The 22,948-nt window shown below is 34.4% G+C and overlaps 1 protein-coding gene across 1 annotated transcript in view; it reads right to left on the bottom strand.

Moving 5' to 3' along the window:
• Positions 1–20,801: 20,801 nt before the first annotated feature.
• Positions 20,802–22,948, bottom strand: part of LOC134843608 (TBC1 domain family member 30-like) — a 551,730-nt gene continuing 549,583 nt past the window's right edge. Inside the window, exons 15-16 of the mRNA XM_063859765.1 lie at positions 22,094–22,489; positions 20,802–21,820 (exon numbers count right to left, since the gene is read on the bottom strand). Coding sequence (XP_063715835.1) covers positions 21,114–21,820; positions 22,094–22,489 — 1,103 coding nt within the window. The 3' untranslated portion in view covers positions 20,802–21,113. The remainder of the gene's footprint in view (positions 21,821–22,093; positions 22,490–22,948) is intronic.

Below are 22,948 nucleotides of genomic sequence, written 5' to 3' on the forward strand. Positions count from 1 at the left end.
ATCTTGAAATTGATTTTTTAATTGATTCAGGAGCAGAATCCAACATAATAAACATTCCCACATGGAATGAGATAAAAGCATTACACCCAAAATTAACACCTCTTGAAACCTCCAGTAAACTAGCAACAGCACAAGGATCAACATTGGTAAACTATGGAAAAATTCAATTATTTCTTCTCCCCACAAGAACAATGGAGCAAAATAAAATTTTAACTAAACCATTTAAACAAATATTCCATATCACCGATATTAAACATAATATCATTGGAATACCATTCATATCTAAATATATACCAACAATCAACATCTTGAATAGTAAAATATTAATCAAAGATAAATACACAAAAGCAAAAGACACATCCCTAACATTTTTTCAAAGATTAAACAAACAACCACCATTCTTTTCAAAATTTTATCCAATATATAACCAACAAAGAAAACACCTGAAACCACTATCAGGAAACATATATAATTTTTCAATAAAACAAGTTCACCAATATGATAAAAAGCAAAACAAACAAAAATTTTATATGTCAGATTTTGAATTCAAACCTATTCATAAATTTTTCAAAATCACAATCTCATCAATAAAATATTTGAAAAACTCGAATTCAGATATTATTTCCTTACATGTATACAACAATACACCCTATCAAGTAACACTACCTTTAGGACTTTTAGGCTATTGCGAAACCAACGCTACGATATCACCAATATACGAAAAAGCATATCGCGTAAATAATATATTCCAATTATTAGATATTTGTCAATCCACAATTCTTAATGAAGAATTATCCATAAATAATATAATAAGTAACGAAAAAAGAAATACGGATTATTTCACAAAAACCCCATATTTCAAACCTACATTCAACATAAGTAACTACACAGAGAATCAACAGAAATTTTTAACAATGTTTAATTTCCAACATTCACAAATAACACAAGACGAATTTGAAAAATTAGCCAAACAGCTAATTAAATATTCATCAGTCTATGCAACATCCAAATTTGATGTTGGTAGAATCAGCTCATCACTACATCTCCCATTAAAACCAGACGCAGTTTTCAAAAAACAAAGAGCAAGTAAAGTACCAATTCACTTACACGATAAAGTGAACAGATTACTCGACATTTTAGAACAATACAACATTATATCACCAGTAAATAAAGAAGAACAACCAAAAGGCAACACATTTATCAACCCTGTTATCATTCTAGCTAAAGGAGAATCATTAAAAATCGTTCTCGATGCTAGATACCTCAACTCACTCATAGATGAATCAAAGTGTAATTGGCCCATTGAACCAATACAAGTTATTTTAACAAAAATAAACGGAAAATACTTTACCACCGCCGATATGAATAGTGCATACAATCAAATGCCATTAGATGAACAATCGCGACGTTTAACACAATTTGTTATTGGAAACCAACAATATGAATTCAACCGCTTATTCTATGGAATATCCATAGGACCAGCAGCATTTTCAGCTTTTATGAACAAAATTTTTAGACCACTAATACTCAAGAAAAACGCAATCACCTATTTAGACGATGTTTTTATGCAATCACAGACTAAAGAAGAAATGTTCAATGTTTTAGAACAATATCACCAAATACTTCAGAACGAAAATCTGAAGGCCGCCCCCGATAAATCACACTTCTTTTTGACAAGAGTTAAATTCTTAGGACATAATATAGAAAGAAAAACAATCACCCCATTAAAATTACGCATTGATGCTATTCAAAAACTCCAACCACCAACAAATAAAAAGAAAATCCAAGAATTCCTTGGAATGTTAAACTTTTTAAGCAAATATGTTTATAAAATGCAATTATATCTACGACCATTCTATAATATACTTAGACAACAAAATAATTTTGAATGGAATACAGAACATCAAGCACGATTTGAAGAAATAAAGAAACTATTAACTGAACAAATTTCAAACACAATTCCAGATCCCGATCAACCATTTTATGCAATGTGCGATGCTTCGAACTTTGGCATCGGCGCAGCATTATTACAATCACATAATGGTACAAATAAAATGAACCTCATATCAGCAAATTCTCGATTATTCACTCAAGCAGAGCTACGACTCTCCACTCTAATGAGAGAATGTACAGCTATAATATATACACTAAAAAAATATGAATTTCTGATACTTGGATCAAAACATCCCACAGTTCTATTCACAGACCATAAACCAATCATCTTTCTTTTTACACAAAAGTCTAATCCAAACCACCGAGTTTATAGATTTCAACTAATTTTAATGAAATTCCCAAACTTACATATAGTTTGGACCGCAGGAAAAAATCTTGCATTACCAGACACTTTAAGTCGAAATACGCCACCTGAATTACTTACACGTAAAACCACAGTTGAAATACCCAAAAATATAAAATTCTACCTTGCAGAAAATGAAACATCACCCCGATTGGAATGCAAATATGCAGTAAAAACTGACGTTGAACAATCACAAATAAATAATTTACAAAATTTCCCACTTTATTTAGATTGTCAAAATAATCACTATGAAGTTGATCTACTTGGAACATCAACTTTTAAACCAATCCCATATTCACAATGGATAAAAAATAACACCCAACAAAAAAGAGTAAAACAACACTCGCATAAAAAAGACCTTTTTCCACTAATTGAAAAAGAAAACCTAACTGATAAAATAAATTTATCAGGACCACAAACAAACGATTCAAAATACACAATAAATCAAGTTTTTGACCTCCATGACCCACTTGATACAATACCCTTATCTAAATTAGAAATTGAAAACATTTTTCTCCCCCCAACAGAAGCAATTACAATTTCAACACTGAAACAATATCAAAATCTTGACCCAGTAATTCGACAACTAAAATCATGGCACAAATATAAAACTAAACCTATCAAGGCAGATTCAACTATTCTAGGAAACAAAACACTCCTCCGATACTTTCGCAAAATTAATAACACAACAATTAACGAAAATACAGACCTTTTAGAATATAAATTAAATGAATTTACAGTTCCCTGTCTCCCTTTAAGTATGATTCTCATAGCTTTTAATATTTCATATACACAAAATATTAAAGGACACTCTGGATCAGAGAAAACATATTCAAATTTTATACAAAACTTTTATTTCCCAAATGCACCAATTTGGATAAAAGTACTATGCAATGACTGTATAGTATGTCAACTAAATAAACCTTACCCAAATCAAAAACAAATAGCACAGAAACAAGATTTTAAAGGACAAAGTTTGTACTTTAACCACCGTATCTCATTTGATACTAAAGGACCAATTTCACCCTCATCAGAAGGAAACTCCTACATTATGGTAATTGTTGACGCATTTACACATTATGTAGCACTTAAACCAGTACCACATTGTAACGCTTATTATGCCTACACAACGCTTTATGAACACTGGATAGCAAAATTTGGACTACCAGAAATTTTAGTTACAGACAATGGTACAGAATTCATAAATAATGAAATCATCACGCTATGTCATTTATATAACATTAAACACAAACCACGTACATCTCACGCACCTTGGACAAACGGCTTAGTCGAAGGTATGAACCGTTCATTACAAGAATATCTTAGATGTATCATCAATGGAAATGATACCAGATTTACCGAATGGTCAGCAGATGTAAAATTATTTCCCTTAGCATATAATTCACAAATCACGACAACTTTAGGAATGTCACCATATGAAATGGTTTTTAACCAAAAGCCACGCAAACCAATAATGTTTACAACAAACTCTCATAAAAACGCACAAGGTTATTGTCAACCAAATAAAGACTCAATCTGTTATAACCTACCTTTACATACACACGATGAAGATCATTTTCATCACCCACAAATTCTTAAATTAGCCTCCGGTACACACACCGAATGGATTTTAAATAGAGATAAAAAACACAATGAAATTTATCAAAAAGTAACAAAAAAGTTGTTACAAAGGCAAAACATTAATGAACAAATAAATTCACGCTTTACACCAGCCTCCGATTTAAAAAATGGAACATTTGTTTTAATACCCAATTTTAATACTCAAAAAGGAATTTCAAAAAAATTACAACCCCTTCGTAAAGGACCATACCAGATAATTGCAAAACCCACTGATGTCACATATAAAATCACCGACAAAGGCAAAACATTAATGAACAAATAAATTCACGCTTTACACCAGCCTCCGATTTAAAAAATGGAACATTTTTTTTAATACCCAATTTTAATACTCAAAAAGGAATTTCAAAAAAATTACAACCCCTTCGTAAAGGACCATACCAGATAATTGCAAAACCCACTGATGTCACATATAAAATCACCGACTCAGACAAAAAAGAAATCGTTCAACACCGAAATAACCTATTACCTTATTATCCAAAAGAATACGCACTCCGCGAACTAACTCAATTATATTCTTTTACAGGTTTACAAGTTATTCAAAATGACCCACATACGGAAAATAAAACAAAGGAACAAAAAGATTTTCACCTCAAAAACCAAATAACAAAATCAACCACCACAAAAAACAATACAAAAAATCTAGATCAAAATACATCTCAAAAAGAAAGAAAAAATAGAAAAATGACAGAACAAATAATACCCCATGAACAAATCGACAAATCAGAACATAGAGAGTCTTCACGACTTAGAAATCAACCACGTAAAAATTATAGATTATTCATCCCACAATCTAAAATATTAAAGAAAGTTGAATTTCAAAAACAACTTTAATTCTACATTTAATAATCTTTGCACCTCTGAAACATTTTACACTTTCATTTTTCAAAATAACATGCTGACAATCACGCAGCGATTCTAGTTCAAAATTAGCCAATAGGATTCATCCAATCCGTCACCTCCTATAACTCTAACACAAACCAACTAGACGAAAAATATTAAACTCCAGGCATATCTATAACTATAACTTTACAACCTCCAGGTCAAAAATAAGCAAACCACTCCAACTTGACAACTAAAATAAATATCACCATAATATCATAACCCTCCCTTATCTAATAAACCAAAGATCAACAATATTTCCCCAACTCAGACCTCAAATATCCCCCAAACAAATATGTTAAATTAGCCTAAAGTAAAAGAACGACCATTTTAATTAGCCTAAAGTATAAAAATCTCACCATACCCCGGATCATTTGACAAACAAATATAAAGAAAAAGACGACCTCCCGATCACCATAAAAACTGCCCCCAACAATTTTTTACCAAACTCAACCCACTTGTCAAAAAACTAATAAATAATCCGACCACACTTGAAAATTGCCCCAAACAACAAAAAATATTCGATCAAGAAGTCATTTCTTAAATGCTCTTCTATCAAACAGTCACTAAAATTATCACAAACCTCAAACAATTTTTTACGATACTTGAAACTTTCATAATATTTCTTTTTGATATCCTTGAATCTTTTCTAATAATATTAATCATTTTTTGTAATATTTTTTTAATTTTCTACACTATATTCGAACTATTTCTCCAACTTTCAAAAACCCTTGATTATATCCACAGGTACGATTCATACAACTTGTCTAAATGATACGAACTATTTTCAGTAGAACTGATATTTTTCTACTATTTGTAATTTTCATAACATTTTTATCATCCCTCATTTTGACCATATGCAAATGTATAAAGAAAGCAATCCTCACATTTGCCCTAGCAACAATCCTTCTAATTCTTTTTTTAGAAGAATATTATAATAAACATAAACTTTTTCACTAAAATAATAAATCAAAAACCTATCAAAAATTGCTACCCAACAGTCACAAAGTCAGTCTTCACCGACATCATCCCAAGATAACCCAACAACACCTTCAACTACCCAAAATCCTCAAACATCTACACGAATTTCCTTTCAAGATAATCCATATACTTTTGAAAAACGACACGCACGCTTATCTGAACCACTAGAACCCGTACAACGGCAAGCACCTTTAAGTGAACCAACATACAATCTATACCCAACACTACCACCAGAACTAAGTAGAATACGACATCCTAGTCAAAACCAAAACACAATCGAAATAAATAGACAAATTATACATCCTCGAAGAAATAGAAATTTTCAAACTCCCCGAGTTCATTTTGAAATACCTCAATCCCCATCACAAAACACTCCAGAAAACCCCACTGGTATCTTACCAGAAACCCCAACACTTCTTTCACAACGTAGCACCTCAAGCCTACCCTCAGATTACTTAGGTTCAACACCAACATCTGAACAAATACGTGAAAATCCCTTTAACCCTACAAACCAAACATCACGACTACCATATTGGACAACACATTCATTCACACAAGGTGAACCAAATTTAATCAACGATCCAATAGATATTTCTACGGATACAACAACATCCTCATCACTACCCTAAACATTATCACTACCATCAACACCATCAATAAGCCAGATTTCACCACCACCTTTTAACTTAAATTTCCCCAATAACCTCGACGCTAGATATCGAGAACAATCATCAACTAATATTCCTTTAAGACTAGACTGGAATACATTCACAGCACCTCCACCATTATTTGGACAACACCTAGAAAGTAACCGACTCCACAACTGGGCACTAAATAGACTACAATATAGACAAGACATTCACGAAGACATTCGTGCTCATAACATCTAAATAATCCAACAGAATAGTTTACAATTAAAGTTTGAAATCACAGTTAAATTAAACAACATTACTCAACATCCCTACCCATTAAATCCACCAAACATAACAGCTCAATCACTACCACCACCATTTATAACCACTGAAGTAATATATAAATACGACAGATATACCAAAAAGACAATTGGTTACATCACATTTTATAACCCATACTCAGGATTATCATACACATGTATATTCTAAAATTATTAATTTTTCTCCAACTCCTTTTTCTAGTAATCTCAAATCAAAACATAAACCCTTCTCCCCGCACAGGACCCCAAGATTTATTAGTAACACATTACGATTGTGAAGAAAACGAACAAAAAACACTACACAAGTATGCAATAAATCAAGTATCACAATGCGAAACAGAACCCCAAGCAATAGAAACTACAAATGTAATAGCGACACTCTATTCAAAAGCCCGAGCAACTACAGTTATAGGATACAAATTCACAGCAACATTTTCTGAAAAGAAAGTACATTGTTCACAAGTCTCAAACGGAAATAAAAACCGACTTGACCATGAATCATTCTACCAGAGTAATATAGAACGACTTTTACATCTCAATCCCGAAGATTGTAAAAACGAGTTACTCCGACTAAACATCACAAAAAATAAAAACACAGATAGAAAGTTAGTATATTTCCAAATTTTTTCAGATTCTGTACATCAAGCAGAACTTGAAAGATATCAAGGACATATAAAATTAGATGAAAAGTACCCATATAACGGCGCACACGGACGATTAACCTATGACATACACGATAAACACTGGATACCACACATTGGTATAAATAACCCATCAAACTGCAAAGCAGACACAAAAAATAAAGGATACCAAGAAATAATGTTTTTCGATTGGAAAATACAACTCGAAAAAATACAACTCACACGAGATTTATCAGACAACATAATGATCTATCAAGGAATCAGATTACCTTGTAAAAATGATCAAGGTTATTGCGACCCTACAACACGAACACAAGCAACAATTGTTTGGTTCCCCGAAGACACATGTACAACATTTCAAGTAGCAAAAATACACGCTCGTATGATAAAATTTCACGAAAAATATTTTATACAATCAATACCATATGAACAAGTAAACCCATTACGAAAAATAAGTTCTAATTTTCGAAACATTCAAAATATAGAAAATAAATTAACACGTTTTCAAGTATATCAAGAAACAGAACTCGCATGTAAATATAAAAACCCACTTCACAAAACACAATACTCTGAAATATTAGTTGAATACGAAAATGGATTCATGGACGTTTACAAGAACTATCACTAATGAATAGTACATATTTTGGTAATATCCACTATGATATTCACTTAGACATGAAACTAGACTATACGATTAGCCGAATTTTTCAAGAAATGTCACTCTCCGAATTAGAAACACTACACCAACTATGCGAATTAGAAAGAACACAAATATTACAATCACTTGCACTAGCAGTATTAAAAATACCCTACGCAGGATATTTACTATCAGGAAATAGATCAAATTTTTTAGACTATGAAGGAAACATTTTATGGTTTTATACTTGTACCAAAAAAGTATCACCACTATACGTTTTTGAAGACAAACGATGCTATAAAAGAATCCCTATCTTTTATAAGAACAAAGTACATTTCGTTGACACACTTTCAAGAAGAACCTATTTCTGGGATACCGCAGTCCCATGTGGATCAGAAAATAGCCACAATGTAGTACAACTAAACCCTGATGAAGATAAATATTACCTTCTCACCCCATATCCCACATTAATGCAATCACTCAAAAAATTTTCACCAGAAAGCATTCGCGCTATTGCTCGAAACCCAAATATAGACTTACAATCAATAGGAATATATTCAAAATCAGATATTCAACATCACATTCGAACACAACAATTCCAAGAATTATTAACACAAATGGACACTATACAAAGACAATCAATTGACCAAAACTTACGCAAACTTGCAGAAACCGCAGGATTTGCAGACATCTATACGCAAGACTATAGCGGATATTTTAAAGACATTAAAGATTATATATATCTAAACGGTGAAAAATACCGTCCCCAAGATATATCACCCATCAATATTTTTAGCTTTGTAACACTCAAAAATGAAATTCTTGATTTTCTAGGATGGCCCTACTACATCTTAGAAAAATTGACTATTTTATACGCAATGTTTAACTTTATTGGATTTCTTTTCTCACTTTCAAAAGGAATCTACAACACATGTGCTTACACACACAAGTAAACAGACAAGCAAGCGTAGCACGCATACTCTTTGCAGGATTTTTTGGAATTTTTTCTACATCAATAAACAAAATTCTTTTAGATGCACAAATAAAAGAATATAACACAAAAATAGCAACCAGACAGAACACATACGACGAAGAACATAACAATGTAGACACAACGCCAACAGCACCACAGTTACCACCCCTACCACATAACCATCCATTATCCCAAGTCCCATCCAACATATAATGACACACCAATCACAAGATGATAATACTTATGAACAAATTATTGAACAACCCCATACCACCGCTTTTCAGTCTCAAAATAATAATTTTTTTAGCCCACGATGAGCCGACAACTTGGATCCCTACACCGTTCAAATTCCCACCCAACCAACCTCACTACTCGAATTACAATAATACCACTTTTTGCTTTCCCGCCACCCGATTTCCCATCCAGTAATGTAACATCAGGCATGAATTCCGATACTAATTCACACATCTCAGTTTTATACTCCACCTCACAACTCAATAACCCGAATATTGAAACCCCCGATGAATTTGCCGACTCTGAATCATCTCCATCCAATAATTTTCACACCAATTCTTCAAATTTTTCCCAACCCCCTTTTCAACCCATACTACCAAATAACCCTGACCCAATCAATTCTACACCCTCTTATGCTTCCCAAGTCACTCCAACCTACTCCTCACTTCATTCAGACCAATCATCTCATTCTCCAGACACCCCCCGAATCTCCCCAGAACTAGATAATTTTATTACCCTACAACAACAACCCTACCACCTTGACACCCCAACCATCAACCAAATTTCATCCACAATAAATTCATCCAACCCCCCTACCCCTACACCCTCTTCAATTTATACTGAATCATTAGCACCATCATCCACATCTACTGAATCTTCACTCAGCACTAATAGAGCTTACCGCACTTTTAGAAGAAAGTTCCCCAACCATCCTTTCCCAGCAAAACCAGGAACAGCCCGTGAATATATCAACCATCCAAAACACACTAACACAAAAGAATTTTTAGCTATCACCTTACCCTCATTTCCACAATACACCTTAAACACCCCTCACGACACTAACGAAACACGCAGCTTTGTAGACGAACACGTTTTAATGCCTACCCTTCCTTGGACCTCATATTATCATTTTACTAATCCCCTTTGCTTACCTTTATCCAACACTCACATCGATATAGAACGGAATAAGGACATGCTATATCGACTCACTACACCACTAACACCTAGACAATTTACTTACATTGGATATAAAAAATCACTAAAAACACACACTGCACCCCGAGCTAATGAATATACACTAGAATATTACGATCATAACATCATCAGAACTAACCAAGATCAATTCTTAAACGACGATCGCTTCGCTAACCCACAAATCACCGAGAAATTTTTCATTAAAACACCATATGTATTTACACTAAATATCTTCGATCGCAAGTTTGACCACATTATTTCAGAAGCACTAACAGACACGCAAGCCTACGAAAGTTTTAAAGAACGCTTCCAAATATTTTCACTAACCTTTCATTTCCTTGCACCACATGAAAGAGATTTGCACTGCACACACGATATTATGTTGCGCACTAAACAAACTCACACATATACATATTATCGTTTCATCCAAAATCACTTTGATCTACACACTCCCTCCAGACAACCACACCATCGTTTTCAATTCATCAATTCCAAATACACCTCACCATTCTTTCTTAACTTCACATATTGCATTAAAGGTACTAACCTTCATGGTATTCTTCAAAATTATGATCCCATAACCCAAATGTATATTTTTTGTCCAATCACCAAGACCTTCAATGCAGAAGAATCCCGACCCTTCCTCATCCCACACGAATTTGTTCAACCTATAGAAATCCCCATTTTAGAATTCATCCACAACACTAAATTCAATCACAAATTATATAATCTAATCCAAAACACACCTTATGAGTTTGCAGTTGGCACTGAAGAACTAACCACCATTAAAGCACTTCAATTGCTCTGGCCACTGCTTCAAACTAAAAATATCATCCGCATCTTAGCTAAACTACTAACAACTTCCGATCTCATCCACGACATTTTCCCCCACGGTTTCTTCCCCGACGACTAACAGGTAAGTATGAATTATACATATTACTAACTAATTAAAATATTAGAAACTCACCATTCTTTATCCACGTCTTATTTAGCATTTTAGCCTTCATCCAACGATCATCTGAAAAATTCACAAAAAAAAAATAAAAAATAGCAAACTTCTTCAAAAACTGTTTAAAACCCTATTAAATTTTTGCACCAACAATTAAATAAATATAATACCAATGCAGTAATTTAATTTATAAATTTTTCCCCCACAAGCAGTAAATCTAATCATGATGAAAATTTGTAACTTAATTTTTCCCAACAAATAGCAGTAAAATTTGAATTTCTATGTAATAAATTGATAAAACGAAAATGCAGTACTAACCTTTTGATATTTCCATTCATTCGCACAGAAATTCTATCCACATTCGCACAGCTCGCCCACGAAGAATTGTTTAGATAATGAATTTCAGTTTCAAGCTTTCACACTCAACAACTCTAACACACGATAACAAGTTTCAAACTTTCCTTTAACCCGGTTGGAAAGGAATTATACACTAAACAACACTAACCAACGCAGCTTACTAAATACCACAAATCATAGAATAACAGCATGATTAAGAAAAGGAAACCAAACGGTACCCAAACCGGATTAACCCAGTTTAAAACTGGATAATTTATTCTTTTGAAGACTATTATAAAGTCTAAGAAAGAAATAATAAAACACAAAAAAGTCGAAAGACAAACCCATACCACAAACAATTTGATTTTTGAAAAAAGGACACAACCAACAAAACATAAGAAAAACCACAACAAACCCAACATAAAACGTTGTCACATAACAGGACCTCTCACAAAAACCGCATGCAATCATACTCCCACTCCTGGCCTAACCCACCAGAAGAGGACGTCCTGAGCATGCTCTATAGCCGGCCTAACCCACCGCGCTACATCCACGCTTTGTGACACACACTCCTATTTTTAATAAGAGCTACTCAAGGGTGAGTAACTCTTCAAAATAACTGAACTAAAACAAAAAACTTTTGTGAAAACAACTAACCAAAATCATAATTAAAAAACTTTAAACTAATAAAAGTTTTATAAAATGTAAATTATATTATGCAATATATAGATCAGCATACAACACCAAAGACGAACATCCAAAGACAAAATGAACCCACTACACTCGAAAAAGAATGGCCGACCACAATCAATATGCCGCCCACAATCACAACTCAAAGGATTTAGAGTACGACTTGACTTCGCAGAAAAGGACTTCATTGAACTAGACCAATGACCACCTCGATGTTCAAGTATACGTACAGATCCGAGAAACCAGGCATCCCTTCCACGCACAATCTCCACGCCATTCCCAGACAAGATCAAACACAAAGAAGTTCTCATCAATGAAACAGAAAAACCTGACATAGCCAACCATTCTGAAATCAGATTTGAGTTTGTTGCGAAAACCCAGTCGTTGTCAAAAGAAGACACAACGATTGAACCTGGAAATTCTCTAACAAGAGAACCCAGAAGAAATATGATGTTCGCCAAATACCAACGTCCATCATCCATCCTTTAAATTACAGAAAGACTATTCTAAAAAACTCTGTAAAACCCGGATGGGTGGAACCTGATCTAAACTACATTTTATGATTGGATAAATTAGATATTTTACCACTGTAAAGTATTTAATATTAACCAATCATGATCCATCTAACTAAAAACCCACTTATTTGTAAGTGCTGAAATTACTTGTAATTTCAGCACCAGAGAGATTTGAGTTTAACTTAGAAATTAGTTGACTCTCCAAGAAGACTTCAGCAACCGCAATAAACCAGTATACCCTAGATCTATTGAGCCTAGCAGAGACTAGTTAAACAACCTGAGACTAGAAAGTATAAGAGTAAGATTAGGATTGGTATTAGACTAAGAAGTTGCACGAATCTATCCGGCCGAAAATAAGATAGCGTGACGAGCAGACGGTGTACCCTATCCGAAATTACTCTATGAGTTATACCCTTCGCTCATAACTCAATTTGAAAAAGTAACTTGTAAAGGAGTGTTTTAGTTTTTTTCCTCCCAAATCACGTACCACAAATAATAATCGGAAAGGGGCGAACGATATATCATATTGGAGCCTTTTCAGTCGTGATTCAAACGACACTAAAAAGGTTGAAAATTTTTATCGGTGTCGAGGAAAAAACCTGTTTGAAATTTTCGATTTTTGTTCTAATTTCGCGCGAATAAGCCAGCGAGCAGGCTTATTTATGCTTAACTTAAGCCGTTCTTAACAGCTTAATTGTGCCTAAATTTAAATTTATTTAAATATATGAAACTATTTTTTGAATTTTTTCAATGACATTCTAGGAACAAAAACTTACTTCTTGAATGAACTTTTGATTTTTTTGTTTTTCTAGTTTTTTTACAAAAAGTTTTGTCTAAAATCCTTATTTTACTGTGACTGTCGAATATGCCTAAGCCTAGTTCTTCATTCAGATTTTATTACGTAGAAAAAAGACACTTTGTTTTTCTTAGACTATGGTGGGAAAATTCTGCTAGTTGTACAGTAACCGGATATCCTTTTTTTAATGATTACTTTATGGTTATATTATTATATTTTTTTTAGTATAGCAATTGAAATGGACTGACCTTGAGTCAACATGGTACCACTCTTCAGCACAGCAGTCAACAAAGTCTCATTGTCCGGATATATATGACTCATCTCAATCTCCAAGACATGTTTGTATCCTTTCAAAAGACTGACAGTCCAGCTTATGTTATCGTATGAATTAGTACCACATGCCTTTAACAACAAACCGGATCCTCCGAACTTTGAGCTCATGAACTCTTCGTAAGTGTTCTGGATAACTAACGCATCGTCTTCACCGGTTCCGAGCCCTACATATTCTCGAAAAAAGACGTCAGCTCTCGGCTCATCCGACAAAAAACACCGCAAAATTTCGAATTTGTAATCGAATAACATAGACTGAAAAACGCCGTGTTTGAGCAACAACGTGTTTGGAAAGCCAGCTTCGAGAAACTTTTGCACTCGAGTTAATCTATAAGTTGCCGATAGTCTGGCCCTCATGGATAAACCTAGAAGATTCTGACTTCCATGCTCTTTTCCCAATTCAAACTCTAGTAAATTCCAGAGGGAGAAAGGGCACAGATAAATGATGTTCAAGTCTTTCAAAGATTCGTCGATGTTTTCTAGTTCTGCTGCAATAATTTTGCCGATGTTGAAGATCCAATCAAACTTGGAGCCTAAAAATCAGAAGTGTAGAAAAACCGAGAGTTTTGCATAGGTGGATAAGCAATCCAAATCAATTTGGAAACGTTTGGAAAATTTTTTTGAAAACAGTATTTAAAATGATGGATTATAACGAATAATGATCTATATTCTGGCCCCAAATATTCATTTTTTTTTTTTGCTAAAGATCGCAAAATTAACAGCTAATTTTGCACAAAAAATTTTAAAACCAAAGCACATAATATTTTTTGAGGTGTATTTTAAGACTTAAAAAGGATTTTAGGGATGGATATTTATCACCGCATGCTCTGAAAGGTTGTTGCAAATTCAGATACCTCTTATAGAATATTTCAAGATATTCTATCTATGAAGAATATTTTATCTAATTACAAAAACTTATTAGATATAAACGAAGCCTTTTTTCGTTTTTGTTCAGGACGGAATATTTGTGCTCGGGTTGGTTTTTTTCTTTAGACAAATTTCGACTTTTTAACTAGCAATTTTCACGGAATTTTTAAATATCATTCAAAAGGTATTGTTTTCCTGAGCTTAAATTTGAAAAAATATTTCAAAGTGATCATTTTTCGTAAAGTTATGGGGGTTTAAAGATTGCCATTTTGGCCAATTTGGGACAACTAACGCGCGAAATATTTCGCGCTATTAACACGTGAGCGGAGATTTAATCTTTTGAAGAAAACTTTTGAAGAAAACGCAACAATTATGCTCGGTGTGGTTTTTTTTTATTCAGTCATTTTTTTTCGACAAAAATTTTTATGCCATATTGAAGATATTGACTTCTTAAAATCAAATTTTAAAAAATTTTTCACCTCCGATTGTTTTTTTGTTAAGTTCTGGGGGTTTGAAAGTTGCCAAAATGGCCATGTTCCGGACTAAATTATGTGCGCTTTGAGAATTTATTCATATGTCTGAGAGCGTAAAGCAAATTATTTATGAGTGACAAAATATCTCGCACAACAAAATCATCCCAAATTGAATTGAGGCTAGCTAATCAGATATGTCGTATTATTTTTGTACGACTCAACATTTCAAACTTTGATCTGTCCAAAATTATAGCTTTTCAATATTTTCTTTTCTTAAAAAAACTTTCGATATGAAGTAAGGGACATTCGGAACATTCAAAGCTTAGCCCTGATATAGGAGCAGTCTTGTTTCCCATAATTGATTTTTTACTAAGAGCGAAATCTATTACTTTGTTCTGCAGATGGCGTGTGGGGGATAATTTTCAGAAAAAAATCTCAAATTTAAAAACGTTCTTTTTTAATGTAATTTTTTCATGTTAGTACTGCAACATAGACCTTAAAAAGCAGTTGGAAATTTCAGGGCTTCGTCCTGATACGAGCAGTCTTGTCATTGTGTGCCCTTGTAGCGAGCCTAATTTGACTTCAAAGTTTTCTGTTTGCATTGTCCATTTTAAAATTTTCTATATTTCCTCAAAATTATCATGAGTCAATCGTATATTGGGTTAAAGTTATAACATCTTCATTCTTGGACTTTGAAAATCCGTTATAATCTATAAAAATTTTTTAGATCGACCAAATTGATTTTACGAGCTCTCTTAAAGTACTAAAAAATCCTTGTTTTGGCCAAATTTTCTGCGCCGCGGGCAAAATTAAAAAAAAAAGACCAAAAATTACAAAAATTTTTTTTGGCGCGCGCTCCCTTTAGAAAATTTTTAGGGTCTTAAGAAAGTTTTTAGGTTCCATCACCAAAAATGGATATCTCAAAATAGTACAAAGGGGGACCCTTTGGGTCGGCAGGGGGTCGAATCCCTGAGGGGGAGGTGTCCGCCCCCCTCTAAATCCGCTACTGATTAGGGGGTGCCCGCCCCCCTCTTAAAATCGCCCCTGATTTGAATATTGTCATTTTCGCTCATTGAATAATCATTGATTGCAAAAACTCCAAAATCGTTCATATTTTGGGCTTTTATTTTTTGAAAAAGAATGGAATGCTTGTAGTCGGTGTGTTTCATTGCCTTCAAAAAATCAATTCTTAAAATCTTTTTTTAAATAGCCTCGCTAAATTTTTTTTGATCAATTTTAGCGTGAGTGACCAATTAAAACACTCAATCTGATTTGAAACTGGAAATTTGGTTTTATTCGTTTGTACCAGTTGCAAAATGAAACACCCTGAACTTTAATAGTACGGGGGATAAAATAAAGAACCAATATCTCTTTTTCGCGTGTCTTACTCATTCATCGGAATTTAAAGGGCAGTCGGAGCAGTCAGCGCTTCCAGCTGATACGAGCAGTCTTGTTTTATTTCATTTTGAATTGTTTGCAAAATAGTAGCACCGAATGTTCCGACCGAAAAATCTTGAATTTTTTTTTGATTTTGAAGTTATACCAATTTTTTTTCAGAAAAGAAAGAATTAATTATGTGAGAAAAAAAAGAGATTTATACTTAACTACTAAACTCAGCTAATGTAACAGTGAAATTGTCGCCAAACTGATTTGGGACGTAAGCCATTTCAGTCTAAGTCATCAAATTTTGTCTAATTTAATCTCAAAACACAAAGTATTTCTGCCCAGTTTTATTATACCACACTCAATCCCCTACAAGCTTTTATTGAGGCAATCATACTCAAAACTGGCTGAAAAAGAAACCAAACCAATTGTAAAGTTCCTTTCGGCTCATTGACGACTTGATTTGAGAGATATTTTGGTATGAGGAACCAAAATGAATAAAACTGTTTTGCTAAAATCTCAAAAGTTCACATACTTGTCTGCTCACTTTTTTGTAACTAAATTTTGAGTATGATTTAAAAAATTAATAGCAGTTGTAACCGCTCACGTTCAATGTTTTGAAGCAATTTCAATCAGTTCAACAAACCTCAAACTCAAAACAATCAACTTCGTTTTTCAAACACTTAAACAAAGTTGAGATGTAAAAACAAATATTTATTTGACGAAGATTTTATTAAAACAACTAACTTCTGTTGTTGAGATTTGAGCATTATAAAATTTTTCCTGAAAAAAAAACCATGACCTGCTAAAGAGTCTGAAGTACGTTCATCGACCTTAGTTTTCGACCTTTTTTATTCAGCCATTTCTAACTAATATAACAAACTAAACAAAGCGGCAAGGCTGAACTTCGCATCACTTGCAAAACGAAAATGTATGACTATGATCACCAGCATATGAAAAGACAAATCAAAGTTTGAAAGAACCTTCAAAATTTAAAAAAAAATGTAAAAACATTTTATATTGCAAAAAAAGGACAAAAAATGTATGAAACAAAATGACCTGCACCATTGGAAACTTTACAATGAGCTTTCACAACGCTAAAAAGAAACCGAACCTTTCTTCGGGACCTAAGCTGAGAAAAATTAACAAACATGAAAGACTAGAATGTTTTCAGTTTCGACAAAAAAAGAGGTCCTGACTGAAATCGAACTTCGTGATTTGTTGTCTCAAGCATGCGTGTTACCACTGCACTGAATGCTCAAAAAACTTCTTGAAATTATAAGGAAAACAACTTTCAAAAAATTTTATCACGGGTGAAGCTGCGCTTTGCTAACTCTTGCGAGAACACGACCAAAAAGGAGCTCTAGCAGGTGAAATAAGCTTCGAATCAGCAAAAACTCAGCTACGTGTCGGATTCCAACCTTTTTTATTCAGCCATTTCTAACTAACTAAACAAACTAAACAAAGCGGCAAAGCTGAACTTCGCATCACTTGCAAAACGAAAATGTATGACTATGATCACCAGCATATGAAAAGACAAATCAAAATTTGAAAGAACCTTCAAAATTTAAAAAAAATGTCAAAAAATTTTATATTGCAAAAACGGACAAAAAATGTATGAAACAAAATGACCTGCACCATTGGAAACTTTACAATGAGCTTTCACAACGCTCAAAAGAAACCGAACCTTTCTTCGGGACCTAAGCTGAGAAAAATTAACAAACATGAAAGACTAGAATGTTTTCAGTTTCGACAAAAAAAGAGGTCCTGACTGAAATCGAACTTCGTGATTTGTTGTCTCAAGCATGCGTGTTACCACTGCACTGAATGCTCAAAAAACTTCTTGAAATTATAAGGAAAACAACTTTCAAAAAATTTTAACACGGGTGAAGCTGCGCTTTGCTAACTCTTGCGAGAACACGACCAAAAAGGAGCTCTAGCAGGTGAAATAAGCTTCGAATCAGCAAAAACTCAGCTACGTGTCGGATTCCAACCTTTTTTATTCAGCCATTTCTAACTAACTAAACAAACTAAACAAAGCGGCAAAGCTGAACTTCGCATCACTTGCAAAACGAAAATGTATGACTATGATCACCAGCATATGAAAAGACAAATCAAAGTTTGAAAGAACCTTCAAAATTTAAAAAAAATGTCAAAAAATTTTATATTGCAAAAACGGACAAAAAATGTATGAAACAAAATGACCTGCACCATTGGAAACTTTACAATGAGCTTTCACAACGCTCAAAAGAAACCGAACCTTTCATCGGGACCTAAGCTGAGAAAAATTAACAAACATGAAAGACTAGAATGTTTTCAGTTTCGACAAAAAAAGGTCCTGACTGAAATCGAACTTCGTGATTTGTTGTCAAGCATGCATGTTACCACTGCACTGAATGCTCAAAAAACTTCTTGAAATTATAAGGAAAAACAACTTTCAAAAAATTTTAACACGGGTGAAGCTGCGCTTTGCTAACTCTTGCGAGAACACGACCAAAAAGGAGCTCTAGCAGGTGAAATAAGCTTCGAATCAGCAAAAACTCAGCTACGTGTCGGATTCCAACCTTTTTTATTCAGCCATTTCTAACTAATATAACAAACTAAACAAAGCGGCAAAGCTGAACTTCGCATCACTTGCAAAACGAAAATGTATGACTATGATCACCAGCATATGAAAAGACAAATCAAAGTTTGAAAAAACCTTCAAAATTAAAAAAAAAATGTCAAAAAATTTTTTATTGCAAAAACGGACAAAAAATGTATGAAACAAAATGACCTGCACCATTGGAAACTTTACAATGAGCTTTCACAACGCTCAAAAGAAACCGAACCTTTCATCGGGACCTAAGCTGAGAAAAATTAACAAACATGAAAGACTAGAATGTTTTCAGTTTCGACAAAAAAGAGGTCCTGACTGAAATCGAACTTCGTGATTTGTTGTCAAGCATGCGTGTTACCACTGCACTGAATGCTCAAAAAACTTCTTGAAATTATAAGGAAAACAACTTTCAAAAACTTTTAACACGGGTGAAGCTGCGCTTTGCTAACTCTTGCGAGAACACGACCAAAAAGGATCTCTAGCAGGTGAAATAAGCTTCGAATCAGCAAAAACTCAGCTACGTGTCGGATTCCAACCTTTTTTATTCAGCCATTTCTAACTAATATAACAAACTAAACAGAGCGGCAAAGCTGAACTTCGCATCACTTGCAAAACGAAAATGTATGACTATGATCACCAGCATATGAAAAGACAAATCAAAGTTTGAAAGAACCTTCAAAATTTAAAAAAAAAATGTAAAAAAATTTTATATAGCAAAAAAGGACAAAAAATGTATGAAACAAAATGACTTGCACCATTGGAAACTTTACAATGAGCTTTCACAACGCTAAAAAGAAACCGAACCTTTCTTCGGGACCTAAGCTGAGAAAAATTAACAAACATGAAAGACTAGAATGTTTTCAGTTTCGACAAAAAAAGAGGTCCTGACTGAAATCGAACTTCGTGATTTGTTGTCTCAAGCATGCGTGTTACCACTGCACTGAATGCTCAAAAAAACTTCTTGAAATTATAAGGAAAACAACTTTCAAAAAATTTTAACACGGGTGAAGCTGCGCTTTGCTAACTCTTGCGAGAACACGACCAAAAAGGAGCTCTAGCAGGTGAAATAAGCTTCGAATCAGCAAAAACTCAGCTACGTGTCGGATTCCAATCTGTGTCTTGAAAAAAATGAAAGTTCGTACTAATAAACTTTGCCTCGCAAGTGTAATGGACAGCATGAAAAAAAGTAGCAAAACAATATGCCTAATTTTTTGGAACTCAATTACTTGCCCAAATGTTTTTTCCGAGTAAAAATTTTTGGCAAATTTGGTTTTGCGGTAATTAAGACAAAAAAAGCAGACATACAGAAGACCGACAAAGATTTTTTGACGCGCGGACAACTTTCCGCTGACAAAAAAAAGTTACTAACCGGATTCGAACTCTTGGCGTTGATCTTTATAGGCAGGTGCGTTCCCTCTTCGACTCATGCTCGAATTAATGTCTGACTTATGATTTCAAGAGTTTTCAACTCGAAAAAAGTACATTCCGGTTTGAAAACCCTTGCTAATCACAAGGGTAAAAACGCAATCAAATGTTCAAGGGATGTTCAGACAGAAATGGCTGTCAAGAAATAGTTCTGAAGAGTGGAGCCTTTAAGGAATATAGGAAACTAGATTTGAGGGCTACTATTACTCTTGTAAAAGAACTTTTAACATAAAATTTAAGGTTTATATATACCAATACCATTTCACAATTTATTATTTCAATTTGAAAGAATTCAATAAAGCTTAAACATAGCTATTAGTAGAATACCAGATTGGAACAACTGACCTACACCAGCCAAACAAAAATAGACGAAGTATATACAATTAACATCCAGTTAAACGATATTATAACAAACATCAGAGTTAACTACTGCACATGATACGACTAATTTAGCACCAAATGTATCTACATCAAACCAAGTTACAAGTTCACGCAGTTTCAGTCCACTCTAAATCATCACCAAGATCTATCTCACGTCTAGTTACTTCCAGACTTGACTGCCGCTTTTTCCAGTCCCGGAACCGGACCCACTTTTCTCCTTTTCGCCCACTCCACTGTCGGAAGACTTCGCAGCCGGATACATTCCCAACGCTTTGCCTTTCTTCAGTTTACTATTATGGACGTAATTTACTGGAAAAGGGTTGTATATCCTTGGTCGGTCGTTCATGCCTAAATTTGGTCGGATGTTCGGCTTCAACGGAGGTTTTCGGTACATTTGCGATGCCGACGCCGTTTTACTACATGCCGACAAGCGCCTTTGACTAATCGCATGTGACGCTGGCTTTATACTCGGCGTCCTTTCCAACTTATCGGACGAGGACGGGGAATTTTGGTTGCTTTTTGATTCGCTTTCAAAATCAAACTGTTCGCTTTTACTGGTTGAGAAATTAGGTGTCGACTGCTGACTGTTTCGTCTAAGCGATGAATTGGCGAAATGAGATCCCTCGTCTTCGGTCGAGTACGCGCTGCTCTCCGGGTGATTTTGGCTCTCCGGAGTTCCGGCTCGTCCGTTCTCGTGTTCACTCTGAAAATTTTTGGCGGAGGAACGAGGCGAACTTACTCGTGGCTCACGTGGCGAGTCGGAATCGAATGGATTCATGTGTGAATCGTGGTAAGAGTGGTCGTCTAGATTGAGAGAATCGATGGTCGATGATTGTCTTCCGTTTTGTGAAACCAGACTGTCAATTTCTAAAACACAAGTTAAAACTAAGTTAGCTGCCTATAGAATCTGAAGCAGCGTTTCAATCACAAAATTTCAGTTTTTAGTGCACAAAGGTGAGAAAATCTTTCAAAAAATAATTGTTATCCTTTGAAAAAATTGTATCCTCATTTTCAGTTTTTCGTAACCAAAAAAAACAGCCGTTAGAAGATTCTGTGCTACTTTCATAGTACCCGACTATTTTTGTGGTATTGTGTATTTGCAAATTACTTTGCAAAAAACGTCGTCCAAACTTTACGTACCATTACGCTTCACGCGGGATCTATCACTTAGAGTCTTCATTTTGGCCGGACTCAATTTTAGTGGCGAGCAATTAGTGGTCGGGGATGAGACCGACTGTCTGTAGATCTCGTCCGTCGGCGACTGCGAGGAGTTCCTTCTATTGAGAAGAGGATCTGGAGGAATGTAGGGTTTGATGGTTAAATGATTGACAGGTTGATTGGTGTCTATGCCAGTGGATGGTGTCAGTGCCAGCTGGGTCTTGGCGTGGTCTTTGTTCAGCACGAACAGGTGGTTGATTGCCAGATTGGTCTTCATGCAGTTCACTACTTCCAGCGGCTGCTTGTGGCTCGTCGGCGACCCACCCGAGGAGTTTCCGGAGGCTGGACTGCTGTTGGCATCAATCGAGTTCCGACCACCTGAACACAAAAAAAAAACATTCCATTTCATTCCAACACAACTTAAGTACAATTCTTGAAGTTGTATGGTCAAAAGTGAATAAGAGAGCATCCGAAATCTCAAATAGCCTGGCATTTGATTTAAAGAGGTCACAGCTGAAAAGTAAAACAAAAACCGACCATTTAAGATCTTGGGTACTATCTGATTCAAATTTTTCCCGTATTATATTTGAACCAACGGCGATTTTCAAGAGCACTGAGATGAGTTTAGAGTGGCTGCTAAAATACACGGAGCATTTTGAACAAAAAACAGCCATCAGATAGTTGGAAAAAAGTCAATGAACGCAAAGAAAAAAATACTGACTTTTTAAAAATCTTTCCAATTTAAATGAAAAAACTATATTGCTCTAAAGTTCTTTGATTTTCAATAACAATTTATGATATTTTTTTTGATAAAATTGACCTATTTTGAGAAAACTG

This window comes from Symsagittifera roscoffensis, chromosome 4 (genome assembly GCF_963678635.1).
Source record: "Symsagittifera roscoffensis chromosome 4, txSymRosc1.1, whole genome shotgun sequence".
Taxonomy (NCBI): Eukaryota; Metazoa; Xenacoelomorpha; order Acoela; family Convolutidae; genus Symsagittifera; species Symsagittifera roscoffensis.